This window comes from Gopherus flavomarginatus, chromosome 7, assembly GCF_025201925.1.
Source record: "Gopherus flavomarginatus isolate rGopFla2 chromosome 7, rGopFla2.mat.asm, whole genome shotgun sequence".
Classification (NCBI taxonomy): Eukaryota; Metazoa; Chordata; order Testudines; family Testudinidae; genus Gopherus; species Gopherus flavomarginatus.
The window spans coordinates 87,380,952-87,404,061 of NC_066623.1; the positions used below are offsets into that span (position 1 = coordinate 87,380,952).

Genomic DNA, 23,110 nt, shown 5'->3' on the forward strand with positions numbered 1-23,110 from the left:
AATTCGCTTATAAATTATTCTGTGATTGTCCACTGTAGGTATTTTTGCATCTTCCTCTGAAGCATCTGGTCATTGCGAGATATTGGATTAGATGGGCCAGTGACCTGACCCAGTATGACAATTACTGTGTTAGCATCTTTTTAACCATGAATTCTAGTATTTACTGATTAACTTTTCAGCTAAGGCCTCTATTCATACAGAATTCCGAATATGGTTATTTGAGTCATGGGATATTAATTTTATTGTGGTTGTGCCCAGAGAACCTAATCACAAACTGGGACTCTACTGTGTTAGGCATCCTACCCAAAGGAAAGATGGTTCTTGTCCCAAAGTGCTTACGATCTAGTGAGGGTCAAGGAGCTTGTCTGCAGTTTCCATGATTTCCCAGGGAACAGGCAAGTATAATTTGAAAACTCTTATGTAAAGTTTCAGGTATTTCTCTGACTCTTTATTAAAAATAATGTGAAAGTTATTTTATTTAAGATGCACATTTTCAGCCATAAAATACTTAAACCTCATAAAGCTGTTGACAAAATGCTTAAGCAAGTGTGCACATCTATCTGTCTTTTTAAACAGAGAGAGTGAATAGCTCCCAAAGACTGATTTTTGTTACTTTTTTAGGTTTTTGTTTTTGCAGCAAAAAAAAGCTTTATTTTGTCTTGTTTTTCTAATATTAAATGTCCCTTATTACATATCAATATATTTTTACCTTTTCAAACTTGCTTAATAGAAACAATATTTTTGTAACAATATTAAAAAAAAAAAAAGAAACTGTACCTAGTTGCTTATCATGATAAAAACATGAAGGCTGCAATACTGAAAAGATTTATGCATGTGTTTTACTTTATTCATTGTGCATAGTTTCATTGACTTCAGTGGAACAATGCACAGTGTGTAAGTTAAGGATATGCATAAGCACTTTCCAGAATCATGGTATAATTTATTTTTAAAATACAGTGTAGTGGAAAAGTGTAATCATGACAACATACAAGAGACAATCCAGGGTCTGATGCAGGTGATCATTGATATAGAGATGTTCTGGGTCTGGGATGGCTCATGTGTTTTCTCCAGTAGGTCCCAAATATCAATATGTCCATCTTCTCTACCAATGAAGAAAACTCCTGGTCTCGATAAGGACCAGTGTCCTACAGTATATCTTTTTGATGAGCAGCATGATTGAAGGATTGGGCCACTCTTAATTAAAAAAAAAAAAAGTCAATGTAACAGAAGCCAAAACAATCAAAAACAAAAAACCAACCCAGTCAGACTCCTGAGTGATCCCACTACACAAGTAATTGTGGTGTCAAAACCAGCATGTATATTGTTGACTGGTAAACAGAAGTGTTGCAGGGAAGTGGAAAAGTTGATGCCCACTCCTACCAATTGACAAACAACACAAACAAAAAATCCAGGCTTTGCTAGATGCAACTGAAGTCCTGGATTCCCAGATGGCAGCAATAGTAAGAAACATATTTTTCAATATTTGGCTGGCCAAAAGACTGCATCCATTCCTCACTGGTATGGATGCTACCATAGCCATCCTTGCCTTTGCTATCTTTAGACTAAAATGGTGCATTTCCTTTTCCCTATAACTAGTCACTTTGCCCTTTGGTGTGCTATAACTCCAAAGGGAGAAAAGAGAGAATAAATTCTTGTTTGTGTCTAGTATTCTGTTGTTCAAATTACTTTTGTTTAATAGAGGTTCCTTAAGCCTGTCGTATTGTTTAGCACATCCTACCTCTACTCTCAGGCTCCTCTGACTCACAACAGACTGCTTGAAATGGAAAGAGCCCGGGCAGAAGCCACAACTGTCACAAAAGCTGGTATTAGAGAAAGTTGCTTCCTCCGTTGGAGCTAAGTTTACAACACTATTTTTGAAAGCTTCCCTCTGGCAGGAGAAAATAACTTATTTTTTTTAACCCAATTTATTTTCAAACTGGCCAGCTCTGCCATCTACCATAATTTCCGTGAGTATTGTCCCTCAGGCTATATCCTGTAGTTACTCCATCAACTACAGTATGTCTGTTGCCAAAGTAACTTACTGTAACACCTTCTTTCCATATGGCAAAATTCCAGCCTCCAACACTAAGAATGATGTCTTTGAAAAATGGAGATCTTTGTATAGTATGGACAATTCCATCATGGATGGTGTATTTGTTAGCTGGTTTCTGACCTAATGGAATGAAAAGGACAATTATTTACTTGTAACTCTAGTTTTCTGAAGATAGTGAAATTGATCCTACAATCCTCAGCCTAGTAGGAGTTTTTCTGGAATAACTACTGCAGGATTGGATCCATTATCTTTATAGATTCCCTCTTCTGGGTTTTTGTGCCTCAGATCCGTGTGCTCTGAAGCTGACTAGCACAGATAAAAGCAGCCTCAACCCAAATGTATGTCTCCAGTTTTGCCCAAGAAAATCGTGATATCAAACTTGCATAGTTGTGCCTGCCCTGCCAGTTGGTTAAAACATTTGAGTACCTGATTACAGGCCCTTGCATTTTGATTAATACAATCTCTTCTCTTTAAGTCTCTGTTCTAATTTTCTAATAACTCTCAGGCATTTGTCCCCAAGGAAGGAGATCCTAGTGGGGCGCTGTAGAAGGTGTTGTACTTCAGAGAATTTTCTGTCTTCAGAGAATTTTCATTAATTCCTATATTAGCTTTATTATTATTTGCTTTATTGTTCAGTGTACATTTCTGTGAGATACTGATACCATTTGAGAAGTTTTTAAAATATACTTTTTATTTATGTCTATAAATTTAATATCTTTAGCCATCATCCTAGAAAACTGTTAGAGTTCAGCAAGCATTTCTTAGTTCAGGATAGAAACAATAGGACATTAAAATGCAACTTAAAACTTCTAGCTTCTGACAATATAACCCTCTTTATTGAATCCCTCAGTTACAAACACTGGAATATTTTTAGTATCCATCAATTAAATGCAAAAGCTACACTAATGCAGTTAAAATTAAAAAGTCAGAAAATATAGAAGTTTGGATTCCTACAGCAACATTGTCAGCCAAGTTGCATGACATACATACTACGTATTTCCTTTGTTTTAATATTGTTAAATGAATGGTTTAATATTTAATATAGTATAATTTCAGTTTCTCATATATACCAAAAGCTACTCAGAATGTACTGTGTGGCTAAGCTAATGTCACTCTAAGGACCCATTGGATTTGCAGACATTTTCATTTTAACTGTCCAGCCAAATGATGTATTAATATAAGTTTTTCAATTAATGTTGTATTTTAGAAAAATGCAATTTCCTATTTTAAATAGTCACAATTAAGCTTTCAAGTGAAATGACTTGGGAAGGATGAGAGTTCTACCACTGCTATGTTCGCTGCTATTCTATGTCTGGAAATGTTCTTCTTCAAAACTGTTTACAGGGCATCAGCTTACATTTAAGCTCCATCTATACAAACAAATTGACCCATTGCTGGCAACAGTTGCAATAGGTCCCATAGAGCTGGTGTTAAAAACATTTTAATTACTAGTGTAAATGGGACAAAACTTTTCAATACCATTTGGTAATGGTATCGAAAGGGTTTTCTTCATTCTACAGTAGCAGTCAAATCATTTTCACCACCATTTGGAGGCTCTTTGCTGATGCCAGTTGTCAGCAATGAGTCAAATTCCTATTGCAGACAAGGCAAGAGTCCGTCCTACAAAGCTTAGATCCCCATGTAATAAAACAAGGCTTCAATCTATGTCTGTATCCTCTATATCCGTCCGTCCATTAGTTTAAAAAGACAGTTTTAGTTGATGATGAAAAACTTGAACTTACTAATCAGCCGTCCTGAGTCACTGTCTCTTTCCATCTTCCAGTCGGAATAAACAACTTCACCATCCTGTGATGCCAGAGACATCAAATAAATGCAAATGGAGGCTGGGTGAAATATTTATAGCAAAAGCTTTAGTCAAAATGTGCCTATTTTTAGTTGATAAATTTGGAGTCTCTTTACTAAATGTCAATTTTTAGATACATTTAATGTGAACATGTTTTAGCGCGACTGCAAAAATGCGGGAAATGTTCACATTACTTTATCAGTTGGGTTGTTTTAATTTTAAAAAAATTGCAATTACTGATCAGCATTTATAGGGCATTCTTCATGTAGAGCTGGAGTAGTTCGTTCACATGTATGGTGTGGACCTTGCCCCACAATTTTAGGAAAAGGTGGCAGCAAGAGGGAAAAATGATTTCCCCAAAATAGAAGAAATGCAGGAAATTTTCAAAAGGCACCCTTTTAAATTATTCAATTTTGGCAGCTAGATCTAGTTTAAATGGGGTAGAAGCTGGAACATTAGGCTTATTTTTAATACAGGACTAAATTAGGGGAAAAACTGAAAATATGATGTAGCTTTCATGAGACCTTTAGGGGAAACCTTGCAATAAATTACTGTCCTAATAGTTCTGGCAATGGGAATAAAGACATTTTGTGTGTTCCTGGGTTTAAGAATTAAGTTCAACACCTTTTGGCTGGGATTTCCAATGGAGCCTAAGAGAATTATCCACCCAACTCCCACTGAGTTTCAATCCCAGCCTTTAAACATGGGTGTATGGCCCAGCAATCTTTTAAAGTAAAATATTTATATTAATGTGTCAAAATGGGGTACAAAGGCCAGGCAAATTCAGAGTGAAAAAACTACTGATTAACTCATAAATAAAACATTTGCATGCAGCAGTCTGTATAAATTGTCCAGCACACTTCCGCTATTTTAAAAATTATCAGTCATAGATGATGATCAAAATGTTTAACTCACTTCAGTTCCAACAAAAAAGTTGGTGGTGATATTCTCCAGTATTTTAAGAGGTTTGGCTGAAGAGAACCTTAACTGCTTATAAGGATTTTCATCTCCAAACATTTCTGGTTTGATTTGGTATTGCATCTTATCTTGAAAAGAATATGGATATAATCATTTAGTTATATAGGGAAATTTACTAGATCAAACATCTTATTTTCCTTACTAAGGTAATTCAAGGGTGAGGGATAGAACTTTCAAGATAAGAAATAAAGAAGGGAAGAAAATTCCAGAGAAGAGTGAACCTAGTGTGGCATGGAATGGAATGTTACCTTAAATCAAGCAGAGGAAAGAGGCTGAGCACAAGCAAATTGCTAGCAATAGAAGGCAGGCCAAGCAGTACTCTTGTGGTGCCTACACTTTAGATTTTCCATAAAATCTCCCACAGTTGCCCACCACTGATGCAGCTCCACTAGTGGCAGCCAAAGCGGGAGCACTGGAGTAGGCCAGTTTACACAACGCAGTGGTTAAAATGCCGATGACCAGTCTACACTAGTACTCTCGATGTTGCTACCCTGGCAGAGCTCTAACACTGCTGTAGCAATAGGAGAGGGTGATCACCCATCCTGAATTGGGTGGGACAATCCAAAATGTGGATTTCAAGACCCAGTCCCAGGCTGAATGACTCCGGGATGGCATTTGTCACAGATTCCCTGCAGCACCCGCTCCATGTCTTCCAAGGCTTAGGGGTAGTGTCAGCCTGTTTGGGGGGTGGGGGGACGGGGGGCTGAGTTTGGCCTTATCCCCCCCTACTTGTCATGAGGCCTTGCCCCTACACCTCCTCTTACCCCAGAGCCCCTTCCCCCCTGGCCAGGCCAGAACCTGGAGCCAGGCCACAATAATAGTAGCCCTGGGTAGGGGCAGGACACAGGGCTCCCCACAGCAGGCTGGCTCTTACCATGGCCTGGCTCTGGCTTTCAGCCTGGCCAGGGGACAGGGACTCCAGGATAAGAGGAGGAGCAGGGGTGGACGGGGCGGGGCTCCTGCATGTGTCCTGCTTTTGCCTTCTGAAAAGCTCTTCACCCTAAATGGGAGAGGCTAAGAAAAACTTTCAATACAGGATGTGCTTGTGGAGACAGCTCTGTTGCAGCCATGTAAATGGATAAGCAGGGTTGTGGGTCTGGGATGATAGAAAAATCTGTCACTTGAGAATCCTAAGCACTGCTGGAAAAAGTGTGATGGAAAACCCTGACTTCAGAGCATAACTGAGTCTGGGCCCAATCCTATGAACATTTATGCACCCAAATGGTCTCACTGACTTCAGTGGGACTACACAAATGAATAAAATTTCTGTGGTATAGATGTATTTGCTCTCTAGATGGAGCTTGTTGGCTGCTAACAGTGAATGTATATTTGTTTCAATAAATGTTTCAGTTGGAATTAAAAACTACAGCAATATTTCTCTTGGTCTTTCTTTTGCTTAGACCAAACTTGACTAGGCAATGTCCCTTTCAACCTGAGGGGAAAAACGTGATCACCAGTAATGAAAATGTCTAATACTTGCTGGAGTCTGTGGTGTTCCTCGAGAACTTGATAAAGACAATTGACAATGAATTCTCTTGTCCCAGAATTCTTACTTTCCTTCTTTGACGAGGGCTCAATAGCAAGTTAGAATTAGATAGCTGAAAGATTAGTGTCTCTCTTGCATTCTCTCATTTTTGGGGGGCAGTGGGGAATTTGAAGTTTGCTATGTGAATATTTTTAAGTAGTGAGTTTGTAGAATTATTTATGAACTTTTTATTTACACCAACTGCAGTTAGTAGTGGGCAGTACATAAATCTGATCCAGCACATCTTAGTAACAGAGTTGTTGTGCTTCAGGGTCAGTGAGGTAATGATTTCCAAAAGTATTTTTAAGGACACATACTGTCCCATTGTTACTAATTTGCTCCAAAACTTATAAACCTGCCTGATGATCTTTCACCCTTCCAAATCTGCCTCATCCCCCTTCTGTTGCCTCCCCCATTCTCCAAAGGCTTGAATGATTTTTCAATATTTTCCTTTTGATTGCTACTTTACCAATGCAGGGAGGAAGGATGGTCCACACATTAGCATAGGACTCAGAAGAACTGGGTTCAATTACCTGATCAGTCAGTGACCTGTGTGACCTTGAGCAAATCACTTAGCCTTTCTGTGCCTTAGTTTATCCCGCTCTAAAATGGGGGTAATAGCACTTCTTTACCTTTGAGGGACATGTGAGGATAAATACATTAAAGATTGTGTGGCAGTAACACTCAAATACTATGGTAATGGGAGCTATACAAGTACCTAAGATAGCACGATAGGTTTGCTCTCTGAATACTTTCTCTGAAAGTATTCTCAGACAGAGACTAATAATTTCTGCTGCAAAGTGAGCAAATAGAAGACTTGCCTCAGGAGTAGAAAATGAAGTAAGGAAAGGTTCATTTAAAATAAAATCCCAGATTAATACATTTCTAACAGTGGCTCTAAAGGAGGAAATCACACATAGTACTGACCAAGGCTCAATTCACTTTGATGGGAGTAAGTACTCCTGGGAAAAACAGCTTGCTAGTATAAGCATGCGTCTGACAAAGTGGGTATTCACCCACGAAAGCGTATGCTCCAATACTTCTGTTAGTCTATAAAGTGCCACAGGACTCTTAGTCTGGATCTGTAAAAAGCGACAAACACGGCTACCCCTCTGAAGCTTGCTAGTATAACTTCTAATGAGATCTGATAACCTGTGACCCATTGGTAGAGATTCTGTTCTTCTCATATTGTGTGTGTTCATTACCTTCAGTGCCATGATATACCAGTAAATTTAGGAAAACAGATCCATTAGTTACAGTATATTTATGTTGCTTATCTTTTATTCTATATACAGAGAAAAATCATCTTACTAAAATACTTGTATCTCAAAAATATAAACTGAAAATATTACCTTGCATTTTGTAATGGAAATGCTCATCCACTAGGCTAATTTTAGTAGGACTATAGTCTCCACTTGTGTCGCTCTTGGCTAGGTTTGCCTGTTCAGTACAAAGGAAGTATTTGATAACTCATTTTGTCAAACACTTGAGGCATATAGCTAAATTGCTTTCTGTTGTAATGCTAAAGACCTGTCAGTCTGAAGTGCATTCTTCAGATTCCACAAATCCTGGCTTCTGCTGCCGCCTTTGCTAGCAGTAGTTAAAATGTGACTCCAGTGGTCTAGTCTACCTTATGCTTTTCCCCCTAAAATTTCTCACTGTTGCCACTTCAATGTCAGCTCCACTGGTGGTAGCCCCAGTGGCCACTCGTGTTTTAACAAACGTGTCTCTAGACCTGCTCTGACCAGAAGAGACAACCTGGTGGTAAAAATGTTCGTATACATTACTACTTCCACTGTAGCCTGCGTTTATTCAGAAATTCTTAGATCATTTTAAAGTTCTTGTAAGCTAAGTTTGGGAAGTGTTTGTCCTATTCTGTTCATGTTATAGGGATAAAATATGGTCTTCCTCTACACAAATCATAACAAAATGAAAAGGAAAATCACAATCTGAACATTTACATGGTACATTTTGGGGTGAGGGGGTGGAGAGTGAGCCTGTATATACACCCCCCAGCAGTGGTTCCTATCCTGCAGGTCTTGACCTGGCTCCCTACTCCGGGCGTTGTGACCTAGTGCACAGGGTCACAGTGCCACTCAGGTTTGACCAGTGGGATTAGGATTGGGGTACTGGGGCACAGGGTGCTTCTGCAGGTGGTTGGTGCCTGTTGGCAGGGCAAAGAGGCGGCAGCAGCAGTGAAGGGATTTAGGTATATTGTCTCTAAAGAGGTAGAACTGCATTTTCATACCTTTCCCCCTAAAACCATGACTTTTTTTTTTTACTAAATTTAGCATGATTGCACTGTGATTTTTTTAATTTAAAAATGCCATGACAACTCTGCAAGGTTATACATTATATACAGTACCTTAATGAGAGGTCTCCAGGAGAGATCCAGATGTTTAAAAGTAGTCGGTACATCAGGGGGAGCCTCAATAGCCTTCTCATCTTTTGCTTTCTCAGTTGAATTCTGGATAGTAGTTTTGGGGGCTCGAAGATCCCAAAATAATATGGAGCTCCACAAAACCAGAGATTGTAGATTATTGCTCTTTGTATGCTTAAAAATTGTAACTTTTCAATAAGCTTTTGTATAATATTTGTTTTTTATCTTCTATCTTCAAAATTAGTATAGCAATAATGCGAGAGTTTGGGGAACAGAGAAATGGAGAACTAGTTTATAGCTACTTTTGTACACTAGGGCATATAGTTACTCCACATTTTGTCCTCACTCTGTTCTTAATCATATACTGTAGCTAAATAAGCATCATACCATTTGTTTAAGAAACCTACGTACTCAGTGGAGGAAATGCACTCCCTTGCATAGAACCTAATTACTTGGTCTGGGAATGGGTCTGCTGTGCAGGACCACCACTCACAGCTGCTGTTCCAGCCTCTGGGTTGGAATTGCAGCTACAGCTCTGGCAGCCAGTTGAGGAATATAAGAAATGTTATACTGGGTCAGACTCAAGGTCCATTTAGTCCAGCATCCTGTCTCTGACAGTGGCCCGTAGTGGATGCTTCCTGAATGAAATGAATTGTACTGGCAAAAGGACTATATGCAGGTCTAACTGCATCTACACTAGGACCTTTGCCAGTTTAGAAATGTCATTAAAAACCCACATTAATTGATGTCACTAATTGAGCAAAAGTTTCCAGTGTAGACATGGCCTTAGGTTATTTAGCAGCTTCCTGTGCATAAATGCAGTTCTGTGGCCTTCCAGGACAATCTGTGTGGGACCAGCCCAGACATTTTTTCTGTGGCACAAAGTGAGCATGAAAGAACCTCTGTAAAGCTGTCCAGCTACTTGACCCCACACACTGCCTTTATGTGGGGCGTAAGTGATGTGGTGATCTGTGTGCTGACCCTCTGCAACAGGATGAATTTCATCTATTCCAGACAGCTTTGTAGGAATTCAGAATTTGGTCAGTTACACCATGGAATATATGCTGAAACATGTAGCAGAGAGATGGAATAATATGGTGTATTTAGAAGAATTTTCAAAGGGATTCAGGAGATGTTTTGTGACTTTGGGTGCCTATGAAAACATTTGTAGAATGCATTACCAATCAGGAGAGCAGGTTACAAGCTGCACACAAACTCCAGCTCTGTTTTCAAAAGCAATGCCCATTCTGTTAACCTAAAATAATAATAATAATAATTAATAATTAATAATACAGGGAGATGGGGATGACAAATGGCAACAAATTATTATCAACAAAGCTACTTCTCTAAAACAGGTTTTAAGAAAGAGAGCCTATCACTGTTGGCTGTACAAATACTCTGGTACAGCTGTGCAAGTCAGGGCTCACTAGCCCATTGATATGAAAATGAAACAAACACGTTTTACCAAAACAAGCATACTTCAAGTAAATGGGTAGTACCTTGACAGTCAGAAATGCCAACCACATACAACTTGAAATGAGGTCAATGAGATCTTAAGTTGCTGGCACAACTGAAAATCAGGCCCCCAATTGTCAAATATGTGAGTATCTAATAGCCATCCTCTTGTAAATTTCATCCTGCTTAAACCAAATAGCAAATTAGTGAAGAATTAATAGTAAACAACTACATAGTGAAATTGCGATTCAAAAAGTGACTATCTCAAATGATACTTATGTATAGTAATTATAAACAATTTAGTTTTTATTGGGCTGTGTATATTTTTCCAATAACTACTTTCTCTGAACAATTTCCTCTTTTTAGATCAAAACAGAAAATCAGATTTACATTTAAACTTATTCAGAAAATAAAAAGAATAGAAAACAATGTGCTGATGAAATAATGCACGTTATTGATTCCACTAATGTTTTCTGATCTTATTTTCAGACCTAATTCCAATCTCAAAAAGATGAAAATGTATGTACACATTGGAATCTTTGTCTAGAAAAAGAATTGACTACTTCCTGCTCATTGGCAAAACTTGCATTTATCAGCTATTCAGCAAAGTTGCATCCATCATTTATAAGCCAAATCCTACTAAATTTTCTCTCACAAACATGGCCACTGAAGTCAAAGGGTTATTTGCATGAGTAAGGAAGGCTGGATTAAAATCCTAATGTAGTTTGTTTACTGTCTATCATGCAGTTTTGTGATACTGAATTTGCTGACCCTGTAGCACTGATGCTGTAGACCAGGGGTGGCCAACCTGAGCCTGAGAAGGAGCCAGAATTTACCAATTTGCATTGCCAGAGAGCCACAGTAACATATCAGCAGCCCCCGTGTCAGCTCCCCCATGTCCCTAGTGTCTCCCACCCGCCAGCAGCACTACGGATCAGCACCTAACCCTCCATTCCTGCGCCTCCTGCCCACTGCGATCAGCTGTTTTGTGGTGTGCAGGAGGCTCAAGAGGGTGCGGGGCAGGAGGAGGAGCAAGGGCACAGCAGACAGAGGGGAAGGGGCAGGGTCCTTGGGGGAAGGGGTGGAGTGGGATGGGGCCTGGGGCAGAGTCAGGGGTTGAGCAGCGAGCACCCTGTAGCACATTGGAAAGTTGGTGCCTGTAGCCCTAGCCCCGGAGTTGGCGCCTATGCAAGGAGCTGCATATTAACCTCTGAAGAGACGCATGTGGCTCCGGAGCCACAGGTTGGCCACCCCTGCTGTAGACATATCCTGAGTTGAACCACTGGCAAATTTGTATGTACTCTTCTGGGGAGGCCTCGTCTTTATACATGTATGTACAGTACCAAGAGGGGGTGTGGGTACTATCACAATATAATTATTGATTAATGTGCAAATCTATCAATCTTCCTTCCAATGATGTCTCTGCACTGTTTTCTCCACAGTCTTCACTCGACTGTTAATGCAGTAGCAGCTGAGTCTTAAAAACTTAGTTACAAGAAATTCTCAAGATAACATCCACTTTGGGTTGTGGGTCTGATTTTTCAGCCTGGCCTCCTTTTTTGCACACGTCACTAATCCTACCTCTTAGACAGCAATGATCATGTAGGACTGACTCCTGGGAGCTGTCTTTCCCTCCCACACTAACTTTACAGGGAGCTGAAAGGGCCCCTAAGATACTATGGATGGAGCACTATGAATAGGATAGAAAGAAAATGTAGTCCAATTTTTGTGGGTGCAACTTCTATCTAGAAAAAGGAGATCTGTTAGTGAAGTCATTTCTGGCAACTAAGTTGTTTAGGTGACCTAAGAAGTTATTGCTTTAACTTCTTGGTGTCAGGCTAGTAATTCCCATAGTAGAGTTAATATATTTTGAAATCCCATCTCTTGTTATCAAAACATCTTTAATGTAATTCTGAGTAAAGCTATAGAAATCTTATAATAAGGTCAGCTACATATCTGAGTCAGCTATAATAAAAGGTGAGAGTGGAGTACCATCCTAAAGTACAGAGAGCATGAGAGAGACCGGATTGACATTGTTTTGCATTCTAGGATGCAGTCACAAATACTGAGCCAAGTACTACTGAGATTATTGTAAATAATTTCATCTTGTAACACCTGATCTGCAGTTCACACACTGATTTGTGATTAGTGGTTTGTTAAAAATATAAAGAAAAAGTAATAAAATATCAGTTGAAACTCACCTCAAAATAGTCTGGCAGCCAGTGTATGTCCGTTATTACTGATTTATGGCCATATTCTATAGAAGAGACTGCACAATATCTCACAAAATGTGGTTCCTTACCACTTTGTTGTGCTTGTATAAACGTTGGCTAGAAAAGATTTTAAAAGATACATTTTAAAAGGTATGTTTTGCAAAATACAACATTATCAAGAAATAAAAGGAAACTTCATATATTGTTAATGTCCCGTTACAGTATTTTAGTTCAATCTAGAAACCTTTCTAGGGGTCTAATCTAAAGCCCATAAAATTCAATGGAAAGTCTTAGTCAGCTTTGAATCAGATCCTAGCATAACATATTGTAAAAATTATGTCCACAATTGCTCCACCCACCTCCAATATAGCATTATTTCTTCCACTGTACTCTCAGGCCTTCCTTCTAATTACCTACTTTGTATCCTCTTTCCATTCTCATCTTGATGCCTTCTTCCATACCACACACTCTGCCAGGAATTATCTCCCTCATTCCGTGAGCCAAACCACCTTCCCTCTCTCCTTTAAATCTGTCCTTTAAAACACACTTCCATATACACGTTTAGCACTGGGGAAAATTTCTGTTCTGCTTTCAGTTTATACCATCATCCAATATATTATATTGATTTGATCTATTTGGTTGTGTAGCAGGGTGGTCACACGCTCCTGCCTTAAAAGGCTTAAAACAACCCAGGGAGAGGGTTGTGGCAGGGAAGGAAAAGCGGGGTTGAATAGGGAAAGCAGCCTCAGCTGGGAGGCCATGCCCCAATTAGGCCGAGGCTGGCTTAATCAGGGCCCAGCTAGCCCTTATAAGAGGGCAATGGGCAGTGGTCACAGGGAGTCTCTCTCTAGTGCTAGAGAGGGAAGGGCCTGGCTGCCAAGACTGGAGCCTTGCTGGGGGAAGGCCAGAGGAGCTAGGGAGCTCTGGCTTAGAAACCCCCCAAGACTGCAGACCTTGTTAAAGGCCAAATCAGGTACGGGGGTTGCAGAGGGCAGCTCAAAGGCAGGTAGAGGCAGCAGGTCCAAAACGCCCCTTACCTATGATGAGTGACTTTTACACTGCAGTCCGCCCTAGTGAACGGGGGCTAGATGGTGACTGGTAGTACCCCAAGACTGAGGCAGGGTGGGGGTTCCCCAGGGAGGGGAGACCCAGATTTGTGGGGGTACTGTCAGGGGGCAGCACCCTGGCCTGAAAGGGGCACTGAGGTCCAGGAGGGACTCGGGCCCAGCGGCAAATGGGACACCGGCCTGCAGAGGGTGCTCTGGAGGCTGGAAATGCTAAATCCCTGGACAACCAGCAGGAGGCGCTGCACTGATGAGTTCTGCCCTGTGACAGGTAGCTTCCTGGGGTAGGGCTGAATACACTGTTGGTGCTCAATAAATAACAATACCCTATAGTATCTCTGGTCTGTGTGAATTACAGTAATAGTATTTATCTGGGTTGATGATGTAGATATGAGATTTTGATAGATTTATTTTCTTGCCTCATGTATCGAAATACAAACAGTCTAGTTAGTACTTCATTGCCAGGATGATATTTCCTTCATTTTAAGCCTGCATTCCCTTTCCCATATTTATTTCCTAACTTCCTCTCATTTTCTCTTTTTTTATTCTCAGCAGGGCATACTCCAGCACTAAATACAGAACGCAAGTACTAACCATATTAACAGCAGTGTTCTTGCTTCCACCAGCACCAGTTTTAGCATTCTGCAGCTTTTCTTCATACTCAGAAATGTCCCACAGTACAACCTATGAGGAGAAATGAATGTCCTTACAAAGTATTTTTTCTGTTTAAATGATAGATTAAAACAGACTTCTGAACTGTAATATGAGAACTGTTTGAAAGTAGAAGGAGGAAGTCTACTTCCGATGCCAGAACTGGAGGGTGGTGGGTTTTTTTAAGGTTTTGCCTCTGCAGACCCTCACTGTAGTAGTCTTGTGCAACAGACTGCAAATTCTAGAACCATCTGAGTCAGTTAACAATTAGGTGGTCTGTGCAGCCTGTCACACTGATCAAGCATTTCTAAGTGTCACCTTTAAAGTGATTGCTGAGGCTGTGGACTGAAAAACTGCTTCTATGCCATCACATCCTCAGAACTCAATAAAGGATTAGACGTCTGTATGGATGATAATATTTACAGACAGGATAAAACATCTGTATGGGATATAAACTTTCATGTTTCATAAACCAACATTAACTAATGAAAGTTGGGAATAAAACTTCCCCTGTCCATAAAAATCCTCTTCTGAATTATTTTAATTTCCTGGGGTCAATAATATCTTGTGGCTCCACAAGTTAATTATGTGTTGTGTAAAGAAGGTATTTCTTTTATAACAGTTTAAATGCATTTCCTCTCAATTTCATCATCCTGCACTTAGGATAGAAGAATCCCATGCACTGCTACAGGCTGGGGACCAACTGGCTAAGCGGCAGTTATGCAGAAAAGGACCTGGGGATTACAGTGGACGAGAAGCTGGATATGAGTCAACAGTGTGTCCTTGTTGCCAAGAAGCCTAACGGCATATTGGACTGCATTAGTAGGAACACTGCCGGCAGATCGAGGGAAGTGATTATTCACCTCTATTTGGCACTGGTGAGGACACATCTGGAGTATTGTGTCCAGTTTTGGGGCCCCCCTACAGAAAGGATGTGGAGAGTCCAGCGGAGGGCAACAAAAATGATTAGGGGGGTGGGGCACATGATATATGAGGAAAGGCTGAGGGAACTGGGCTTATTTAGTCTGCAGAAAAGAAGAGACGAGATTTGATAGCAGCCTTCAACTACCTGAAGCGGGATTCCAAAGAGGATGGAGCTAGACTATTCTCAGTGGTGGCAGATGACAGAACAAGAAGCAATAGTCTCAAGTTACAGTGGGGGAGGCCTAGATTGGATATTAGGAAAAACTATTTCACTGGAATGGGCTACCTAGGGAGGTGGAGAAATCTCCATCCTTATAGGTTTTTAAGGCCCAGCTTGACAAAGCCTCGGCTGGGATGATTTAGTTGGGATTGAGCTGGGGGTTGGACTAGATGACCTCCTGAGGTCTCTTCCAACCCTAATCTTCTATGATTCTCTGTTTCCTTGTTTTCATATTATGGGAGAGGATAAATGGGGTGCCCAACTGTATCTTTTGTACCATTTATCGTTTTATATATCCTCTATCATGTTCATATTTTACTGATTTCCTCTTTAGAACCAAAAAAGGAGGAGAACTCTAAAGATGGGAAGCATTCATTTTCTAAAGCCACGATGAAGTACAAGCAAGGACATGGATCTGGACATGGCCTGGTGCAACTGGTAACAGGCATTCAAGTACTATTGGTCCAAGGAAAGGCCCACAGTTCTGCTATATTGGAGATGAAGAATAAAGGCAGCATAGCCCACCTAAAGACAAGCATCTGCTGAAACCAAGCAGTTATGATCACAGACTGCTTTGGTACCATCTAGAGCAGGGAAGCTGGACTGATCTGCTATACTAGACCCCCCCCACAAGACCAAACTTCTTTACATATTCTCCTTTCCTTTGATGTATCTGGTGCTGTCCCTGGCAGACAGGATACTGAACTAGACAGACATCTAATCAAGCATGGTAATTTCTATGTTTTTTTCCTACGAACTGCCATCAATGGATGAAAACGCTTAGTTTCTGGAACCAAGCGGCCTGGATGGGTCTACAGCTTTCAGTTAGCTTCGCCACTCAAATACGAGAAGTGGACATTTTTAGTCAACCCAGTCCCTTTAGTGGTTGTGGGACATGAAGAATAGTATGCAATACACCTAAGAGTGGCAATGTGCCAAGGCAATTCTGTGGAGGAGAAACCTAACATACTCATTCTGATAAAATACTTAACAAAACACCAAAATGTATTAAAGAAAAAAATGAGTCAATGAGGATCACTATCTAAACAGTTGTCCACAGTATGAGGAATTTCTTCAAATAAGATCATGCCTATCCTATCAGCATTATTAGGTGTGGAATATGCTCTTGTGCTGTCAGATCTCTCTCATAAGGGGGATTTAGATCCAGACATAGGTAGGGAGCCACTAGGAATGTGATTCCTTAGGAAACTGAAAAGGAACAGGGGAATAGGAAGTAAAGTGCAGGCAATGGGACTTTCTTGTAAATACTTGATTATCCATGGGTTAAGAGACTTCATTGCCCATACCTGCACAATAAAGGTATAAACCTTGTTTCACTACCACAGTGGGAGCTGAAACCTGGGAATTTATCCCACAAGTGGTATGATTTGGCCATGTGTATTTTGACTATGCTTCACTAGTTTATACAAACTACCAAGTTTGCTGCCATACTGCATTTTCCATTTGTTCAAGAACACTGAATATTCACTGTTTAGTGCTGATACACTAATATAGTAAATTAAAATTCAGAAATGAAGATTGACTAGAACAATCAATATAGAAAATAATAGAACTAAGAAGAAAGGAGCCAACACCTGTCCATTCATACAGCCTCCAGCAATGATATTGGGATCAGATGGACAGAACTCAAAGCAGTAGACCTCTTCAGGGCACTCCAGCATTAACTAGAAAAAATAATAATCAGTTGAGAAATGCAGCCATGTTGGAAAAATTGTTCCTTTGTTGTCTGAATGCTTTGAATGTTTTGAAATCCTGTTTAAATACCTGAGGGTGAATAGGGTCAGAGAAACTCCAAAAAAGAATTGGTGACTTCTGCAACAACAGTTTACCAGATTGAGTAATGCGTTCTTCATAAGAAAGCCGCTCTGTTACTGACACTGCTATAATCCCTGATAGAGGAGAAAACAAACAACTTCATGGTCGATAAAAGGAAAATATTTAGCACTTCTAAAAAAAATACCATGCCCACTTCAAGTGTTAATGGCTCTGTTAATTATTGCTTTATAGGTGACCTGTAAAGAGAAACAATTGGCTATGTCTCCTTTTTATATACATACCCAATTTTTTTCCCCACTGTAAGTCACCTTTGAAGCAATAATTTTAGTTAATGGATGATTAAGCACCTTATAAATGAGTGATGGAAGCCCAAGAGCAGAATATAACTCAATATTTTTGCTAAGAGTCATTAAATTGTAATCTCAAAACTGGAATAACGTGACAGAAATGGTTATGCTCTTGGGCAGCCATTAAGAAACCAACTCCTTTGTCGTTATACTTAGAAAGATGGCAGATTTCCTTTGTATCCTGCAGTGTTGGCTATTCAGTGGAATGTGTGGAGCTGCAATACCCCAAAGGAAACATTGGGAAACTTTCAGAATGACTACTGGTGCTCCCTACACTCAGGTGGAGCCACATAACCAAGTGGTGAGGAGAAATTGAAAGAGAAGCAGGGCTCCATGGAGCAGTGTGTGCTTCTGGGAGAGTATGAGAAAGAAATTGGGCCCAGCACAATTAGAGTCCCTTTAAATGAGTCTTACAAGGGAAAATATTCTTCCTGTGTATTCTCTACTATACACTTGCACAAGAAATCATCTGGCCTACCTCATTACCTCTTTGAATTCTACACAATACCTGTTCATATCCTACTTTATCTCAAATCAGTGGTTTCCACATTTAAAAGCCAATAAAACCTTTTATCAGTTTAAACTTTAAAACTCTCAAACTATTTCAGGCATGAACTAAATATTTTATAAGTATTACCATAAATGGTTGGGTGCCAGCAAACACAGCTAACTCTTCTATGCTTCAGATAGTGCAGGTCTGTAAATGACTGGTATTCCTTAAGGTAAGCATCTGACTTGCCACCAAAGGCACTTTCATCTTCTGCTAATGCTTTCCAATCATCAAAAAAGGCATTCATAATTTCATTTTGCTGCAATGCTATTTCCACTCTGTGTTATGAAAATAGTTAACATTTTCAAAAATGTCAGATGTGATTATTCAATGGGATAATTACCCATTCATTCAATAGAGACATCTTTCATTTAAAAATTATGACCACATGCCCCAAAGTGGTATGCACAACGGTTACTCAGTGCTGGTCACTACTCTCATGAGAGCCCTTCACATTCAAATACACTTAATAAAAAATAGACATACTGTGCTATCATTTCACTTGTATGTGCTCAGATAGATTTGATTAGATTAGGCTCTTGAAGTTTACTACCCGACTCTGGAGCCCCAATGATTTCAATGGACTCCTCAAGTGAATAAGAGCTATAGGACTGGGCCCTCACAGTTTACAGCTCCTCCTTCTACTTAATCCAGCAGAGTCAGGGCCACATTCTCAGGTGGTATAAACAGATGTAGCTTCCTGACTTTAATAGAGCTATGTCCATTTACACCAGCTGAGGATCTGGCCCACAATTTTTTGTTTACCCATGAAAATGAATTTCTCGTGAACTGTATTACTTGTTCCCATGCAAATGAATGTGATATCACAAATCTATTACAGTATCAAGTAAGAAAAATAGGCTAGGAAGATGCAGAATATAGAAACATAGGAACTGCACTACTTGGACCAGCCCACTGGTCCATCTAGAGCAGTATTCTGTCTCTGACAGTAGCAAATGTCTGATGCTTCAGAGGAAGGTGTTAAAGTCACTTTACTGGATGGGTATGCAATAGCATTACTATGATGGAAGTACTTCAATAATTAGCAAAAGTGACAGTGTAGAGCAGTAGTGGGCAACCTGTGGCCACCACTGGTGTAGAGTATGGAAAAACACATGAAATGAGTGGATATATACTTTACATTTCAGATGGTTCAAAGTTTCTGTTAGTAGGAAAGTTTTTAATTGTGACTTAACAGCTGACTAACTTGTTCTAGAAATTTGAAACCACCTTCCACAAAGCACAACATAAGAAGACAATGGATTGGGAATGCATGCATCAAAGAATTCAGTTATTTTGTCTTGATTTTAAAACTAACAGTTATAAACCTAAGTATATAGTGACACCTGTTGTATAGTTGTGTGTACCATTTTACTGAAGGTAAACTTGCATATTATTGCAACATTTTTACCTTAAAAACACCGAGATAATAAATTCTTTCAGCTCCTCAGATGACAAACACAGCTCTTTTTCTTCATCTGAGAACTCTCTAGGAAAATACTGTGTGGCTGCATTTCTTGGATAGGTCCTAAGCAATTTGGAACAAATTTTAACACAGGTAAGTTTGAAAGATTTTTTTTTTAAAGAAGCCTTACGAAGTACAAAAAATGGAAAGCTAACTATGTTAATTTTTGCTAATGTTGGTAAGATGATTTGGGTTGATCCGACTTTGGAAGTGAGGGAGAACTTAGATGCACAGTATTTGAAAAGGTGCTCTCAGAGGACCTGATTCTGCCCTCACACTAGATTTACAACTGTGTAACCCCATTAACTCCAATTAGTTATTCCTGGTTTACATTACTGTTAGTGAGCTCAGAATCAGGACATAAATTAATAAATAATGATGAAGGGATTGTTTCCCTTTATAATTACTAAAAACTAGTAAATCCATTTCACACTTACCACTTTGTTTGAGTGCTCATTTCCCTTACTTTTGGAACGACTTGTGCACCAACATCTTTTTCAAGTTTCTTAATGCTGAAATTTTTATCCTGATAGGATGTACATTCAATGTAGCCATCTTTCACACTTGAAGCATTTCTATCAGTAAATTTGACCTTTGAACCAAACTCTCTGCGCACTCGAGAAATCATATATTTAATCTGCAATACACCCAAAATAAGAGATTTTCTGAAATAACTACAGGAAAACTATTCTTGAAAGTCAAGTCCTTTGAAACAGTGAGATTCAGAGATCTGCTGTTGGTCACTTGTAAATAGAGTTCACAAACATTTATAGATTTTTGAAATTCTGTACCTCTCTCATGAGCCCAAATCACCAATAAGTGTGTGTCATCATATATGTTTTATCTCTCTAAATGGTACAGGACTTCTGAATATTTTTTAAATTACTCTTAGCACTGAAAGGGCTAATCCTGTTACTCTGAGATATCAAAATTGTCCCTTTGTCCAAATAACTACCTCACTTCTCTTTGGGTGAAATTTACCCTGCTCTGAGAGCCACCACAAAGCCTATACGCAACGTAAGCCCAATGCTATATCAGACAGCAGATTCCAGAACAAATAGAAGAAAATACTGCATCCCATTTAAACTACATGGAGAATTTGGACTTCCCAGAGGTTAATGAGAGTTTTTCCACTGACCTGTTTGGAGCAGGATTGGGATCTTAAGTAAATAGAAAATAATTGCAATTATCTAAATTTTAATTATTTGGCAAAGATATCAAAACTACCACCCCAAACCTTACAAATGGGTATTGGGATGCTTAATGTCCACAAGTGGCCATGACTTGTGTTTTACATCTCCAGCAGCAGACTGCCTCATTACAGTCTAGGGCATTGGATCATGTATGGACTTAAATGGAAAAGGAAAACATCAGAATCTCTTCCTACAGCACTTCCAGTTTTTCTTAGAGGTCTAGCTAGTTCCAACTCTCCTTTGCTGTAGTATCTGACAAGATCACAGTCAAAACTGGGATGACCACAAGAATTTCAGGCATAAATCTAAATTTTCTGCCTTCTGTTCATTTAAAGAACTTCTTTAATTTTATTTTAACAGAGAATTTGTGTGAGAATGTGACTTTGATTGAATGACATCTATAATTTCTGACCTTTCTAAGAGATTCATTAACTGATTCTTCTTCAATTTCCTTTTCGCTGCCAAGGGAGACCCAAGATTTGCGGACAGGAGCCTTATAAATGTATTCCTCTGTCATTCCTTCTTTAGTCTCTCCTTCTTCTTCCACTGCCTCTGGAGGCTATAAGACAAAGTAATTAGAAAGACTATATTTATAGTTTTTCATATATAAACATAAATATATTTATTCCAATGTAGATAAAATTCAGTGTTGCCAATTCTTATTCACACAAATAGTCTCAATGTAGTCAATCCGGCTACTCACAGGAGTAAAGATTTGGAGGATTAGGCCCTGTCCTTTTAGCAATGAATTTTCCAATAAATATTAAAGGGACACTGTCAATTTAAAAGTAAGTCAGCTTTTAAAAATGAGTTTGAAGTAGTTTCATGTACTCCACCTGCTTCTGAGTCCCTTGTAATTAGCTAACAGAATGTTGGGAATCATTAGGAAAGGGATAAGACAGAAATTATCATATTGCCTCTATATAAATCCATGGTATGCCCACATCTTGAATACTGTGTGCATATGTGGTTGCCCTTCTCAAAAAAGATATATTGGAATTGGAAAAGGTTCAGAAAAGGGCAACAAAAATTATTAGGGAGATAGAACGGATTCCATATGAGGAGAGATTAATAAGACAGGGACTTTTCAGCTTGGACAAGAGACGACTAAGGGGCAATATGATAGAGAGCTATTAAGTCATAACTGGTGTGTAGAAAGTAAATAAGCAAGTGTTATTTAGTCCTCTTCATAATACAAGAACTAGGGGTCCACCAAATGAAATTAACAAGCAGCAGGTTTAAAACAAAGTGAAGTATTTCTTCACACAACACACAGTCAACATGTGGAACTCTTAGCCAGAGGATGTTGTGAAGGCCAAGACTATAACAGGGTTCAAAAAAGAACTAGATAAATTCATGGAGGATTGGTCCATCAATGGCTATTAGCCAGGATGAGCAGGAATGGTGTCCCTCGCCTCTGTTGCCAGAAGCTGGTAATGGGCAACAAGGGATGAATCACTTGATGATATATTTCAGAGTGGTAGCCGTGTTACTCTGTATCAGCAAGAAGAATGAAGAGTACTTGTGGCACCTTAGAGACTAGCAAATTTACTTGAGCATAAGCTTTTGTGAGCTAAAACCCACTTCATCGGATGCATGCAGTGGAAAATACAGCAGGAAGATATATATACACAGAGGCTATAACGAGGGTAATTATTTAAGGTGGGATATTATCAGCAGGAGAAAAAAAACCTTTGTAGTGATAATCAGGATGGCCCATTTCTAACAGTTGACAAGAAGGTGTGAGTAACAGTAGGGGAAAAATTAGCATGGGGAAATAGATTTTACTTTGTGTAATGACCCATCCACTCCCTGTTCTGATACCTGTTCTGTTCAGTCCCTCTAAAGCACCTGGCACTGGCCACTATTGGAAGACAGGATACTGGGGTAGATGGACCTTTGGTCTGACACAATATGGCTATTCTTATGTACGATCACTATTTTATTTTCTATTAAAATGTTTTTTTTCCCTTCCCCTGCTGCTGTGACAGATGCACAGGAACAAAAGGAGAAAATGACTAAGGGCCTGATCCTGCAGTATACTGAACTTGGAAGGTCACAGGGACCCACACAGTGGTGCTCCAGTACACAGTGCATTGCAGAATTGAGACCTCACTAATTAAGGTTCCAATCCTGCAAACACGTAAGCATGCTAATAACCTCAGGCAAATAAATAGGCCTACTGAAATCATGTGTACAAATATTTGCAAAAGCAGAGTCTAAATGGCTATATAAAAAATGTTTGCAATGAAAATAAGCAGTTTTCTCTAATCCTTCAGTTATAATAATTTTATGTGCTCCTTGTAACAGTAGAAAAAAAATCAAAACCATATGTGACTTTCAGTGACAAGATTAATGTTTTCCTTTAATGCTTTGCATTCAAAAATATATTTTCTAAGTACAATTCATTGAATAGATATTCTTCCTTTGAAGAGTCTTTAGCTCATTAATTATAATCTCTTACTGAAATGTGTCTAATCTGGAAAACTAG

General features: G+C 39.3%; 1 protein-coding gene across 3 annotated transcripts in view; it reads right to left on the reverse strand.

Moving 5' to 3' along the window:
• DNAI3 (dynein axonemal intermediate chain 3) overlaps positions 1-23,110 on the reverse strand; it is a 53,813-nt gene that overhangs the window by 5,288 nt on the left and 25,415 nt on the right. For all 3 annotated transcript variants that reach the window (XM_050962122.1, XM_050962123.1, XM_050962121.1), the window contains exons 6-20: positions 21,032-21,178; positions 19,864-20,063; positions 19,373-19,489; positions 18,049-18,239; positions 17,053-17,177; positions 16,863-16,952; positions 14,067-14,156; positions 12,397-12,525; positions 9,922-9,995; positions 8,726-8,873; positions 7,713-7,800; positions 4,773-4,903; positions 3,796-3,859; positions 2,043-2,173; positions 990-1,194 (exon numbers count right to left, since the gene is read on the reverse strand). In XM_050962122.1, coding sequence (XP_050818079.1) covers positions 990-1,194; positions 2,043-2,173; positions 3,796-3,859; positions 4,773-4,903; positions 7,713-7,800; positions 8,726-8,873; positions 9,922-9,995; positions 12,397-12,525; positions 14,067-14,156; positions 16,863-16,952; positions 17,053-17,177; positions 18,049-18,239; positions 19,373-19,489; positions 19,864-20,063; positions 21,032-21,178 — 1,930 coding nt within the window. The remainder of the gene's footprint in view (positions 1-989; positions 1,195-2,042; positions 2,174-3,795; positions 3,860-4,772; positions 4,904-7,712; positions 7,801-8,725; positions 8,874-9,921; positions 9,996-12,396; positions 12,526-14,066; positions 14,157-16,862; positions 16,953-17,052; positions 17,178-18,048; positions 18,240-19,372; positions 19,490-19,863; positions 20,064-21,031; positions 21,179-23,110) is intronic.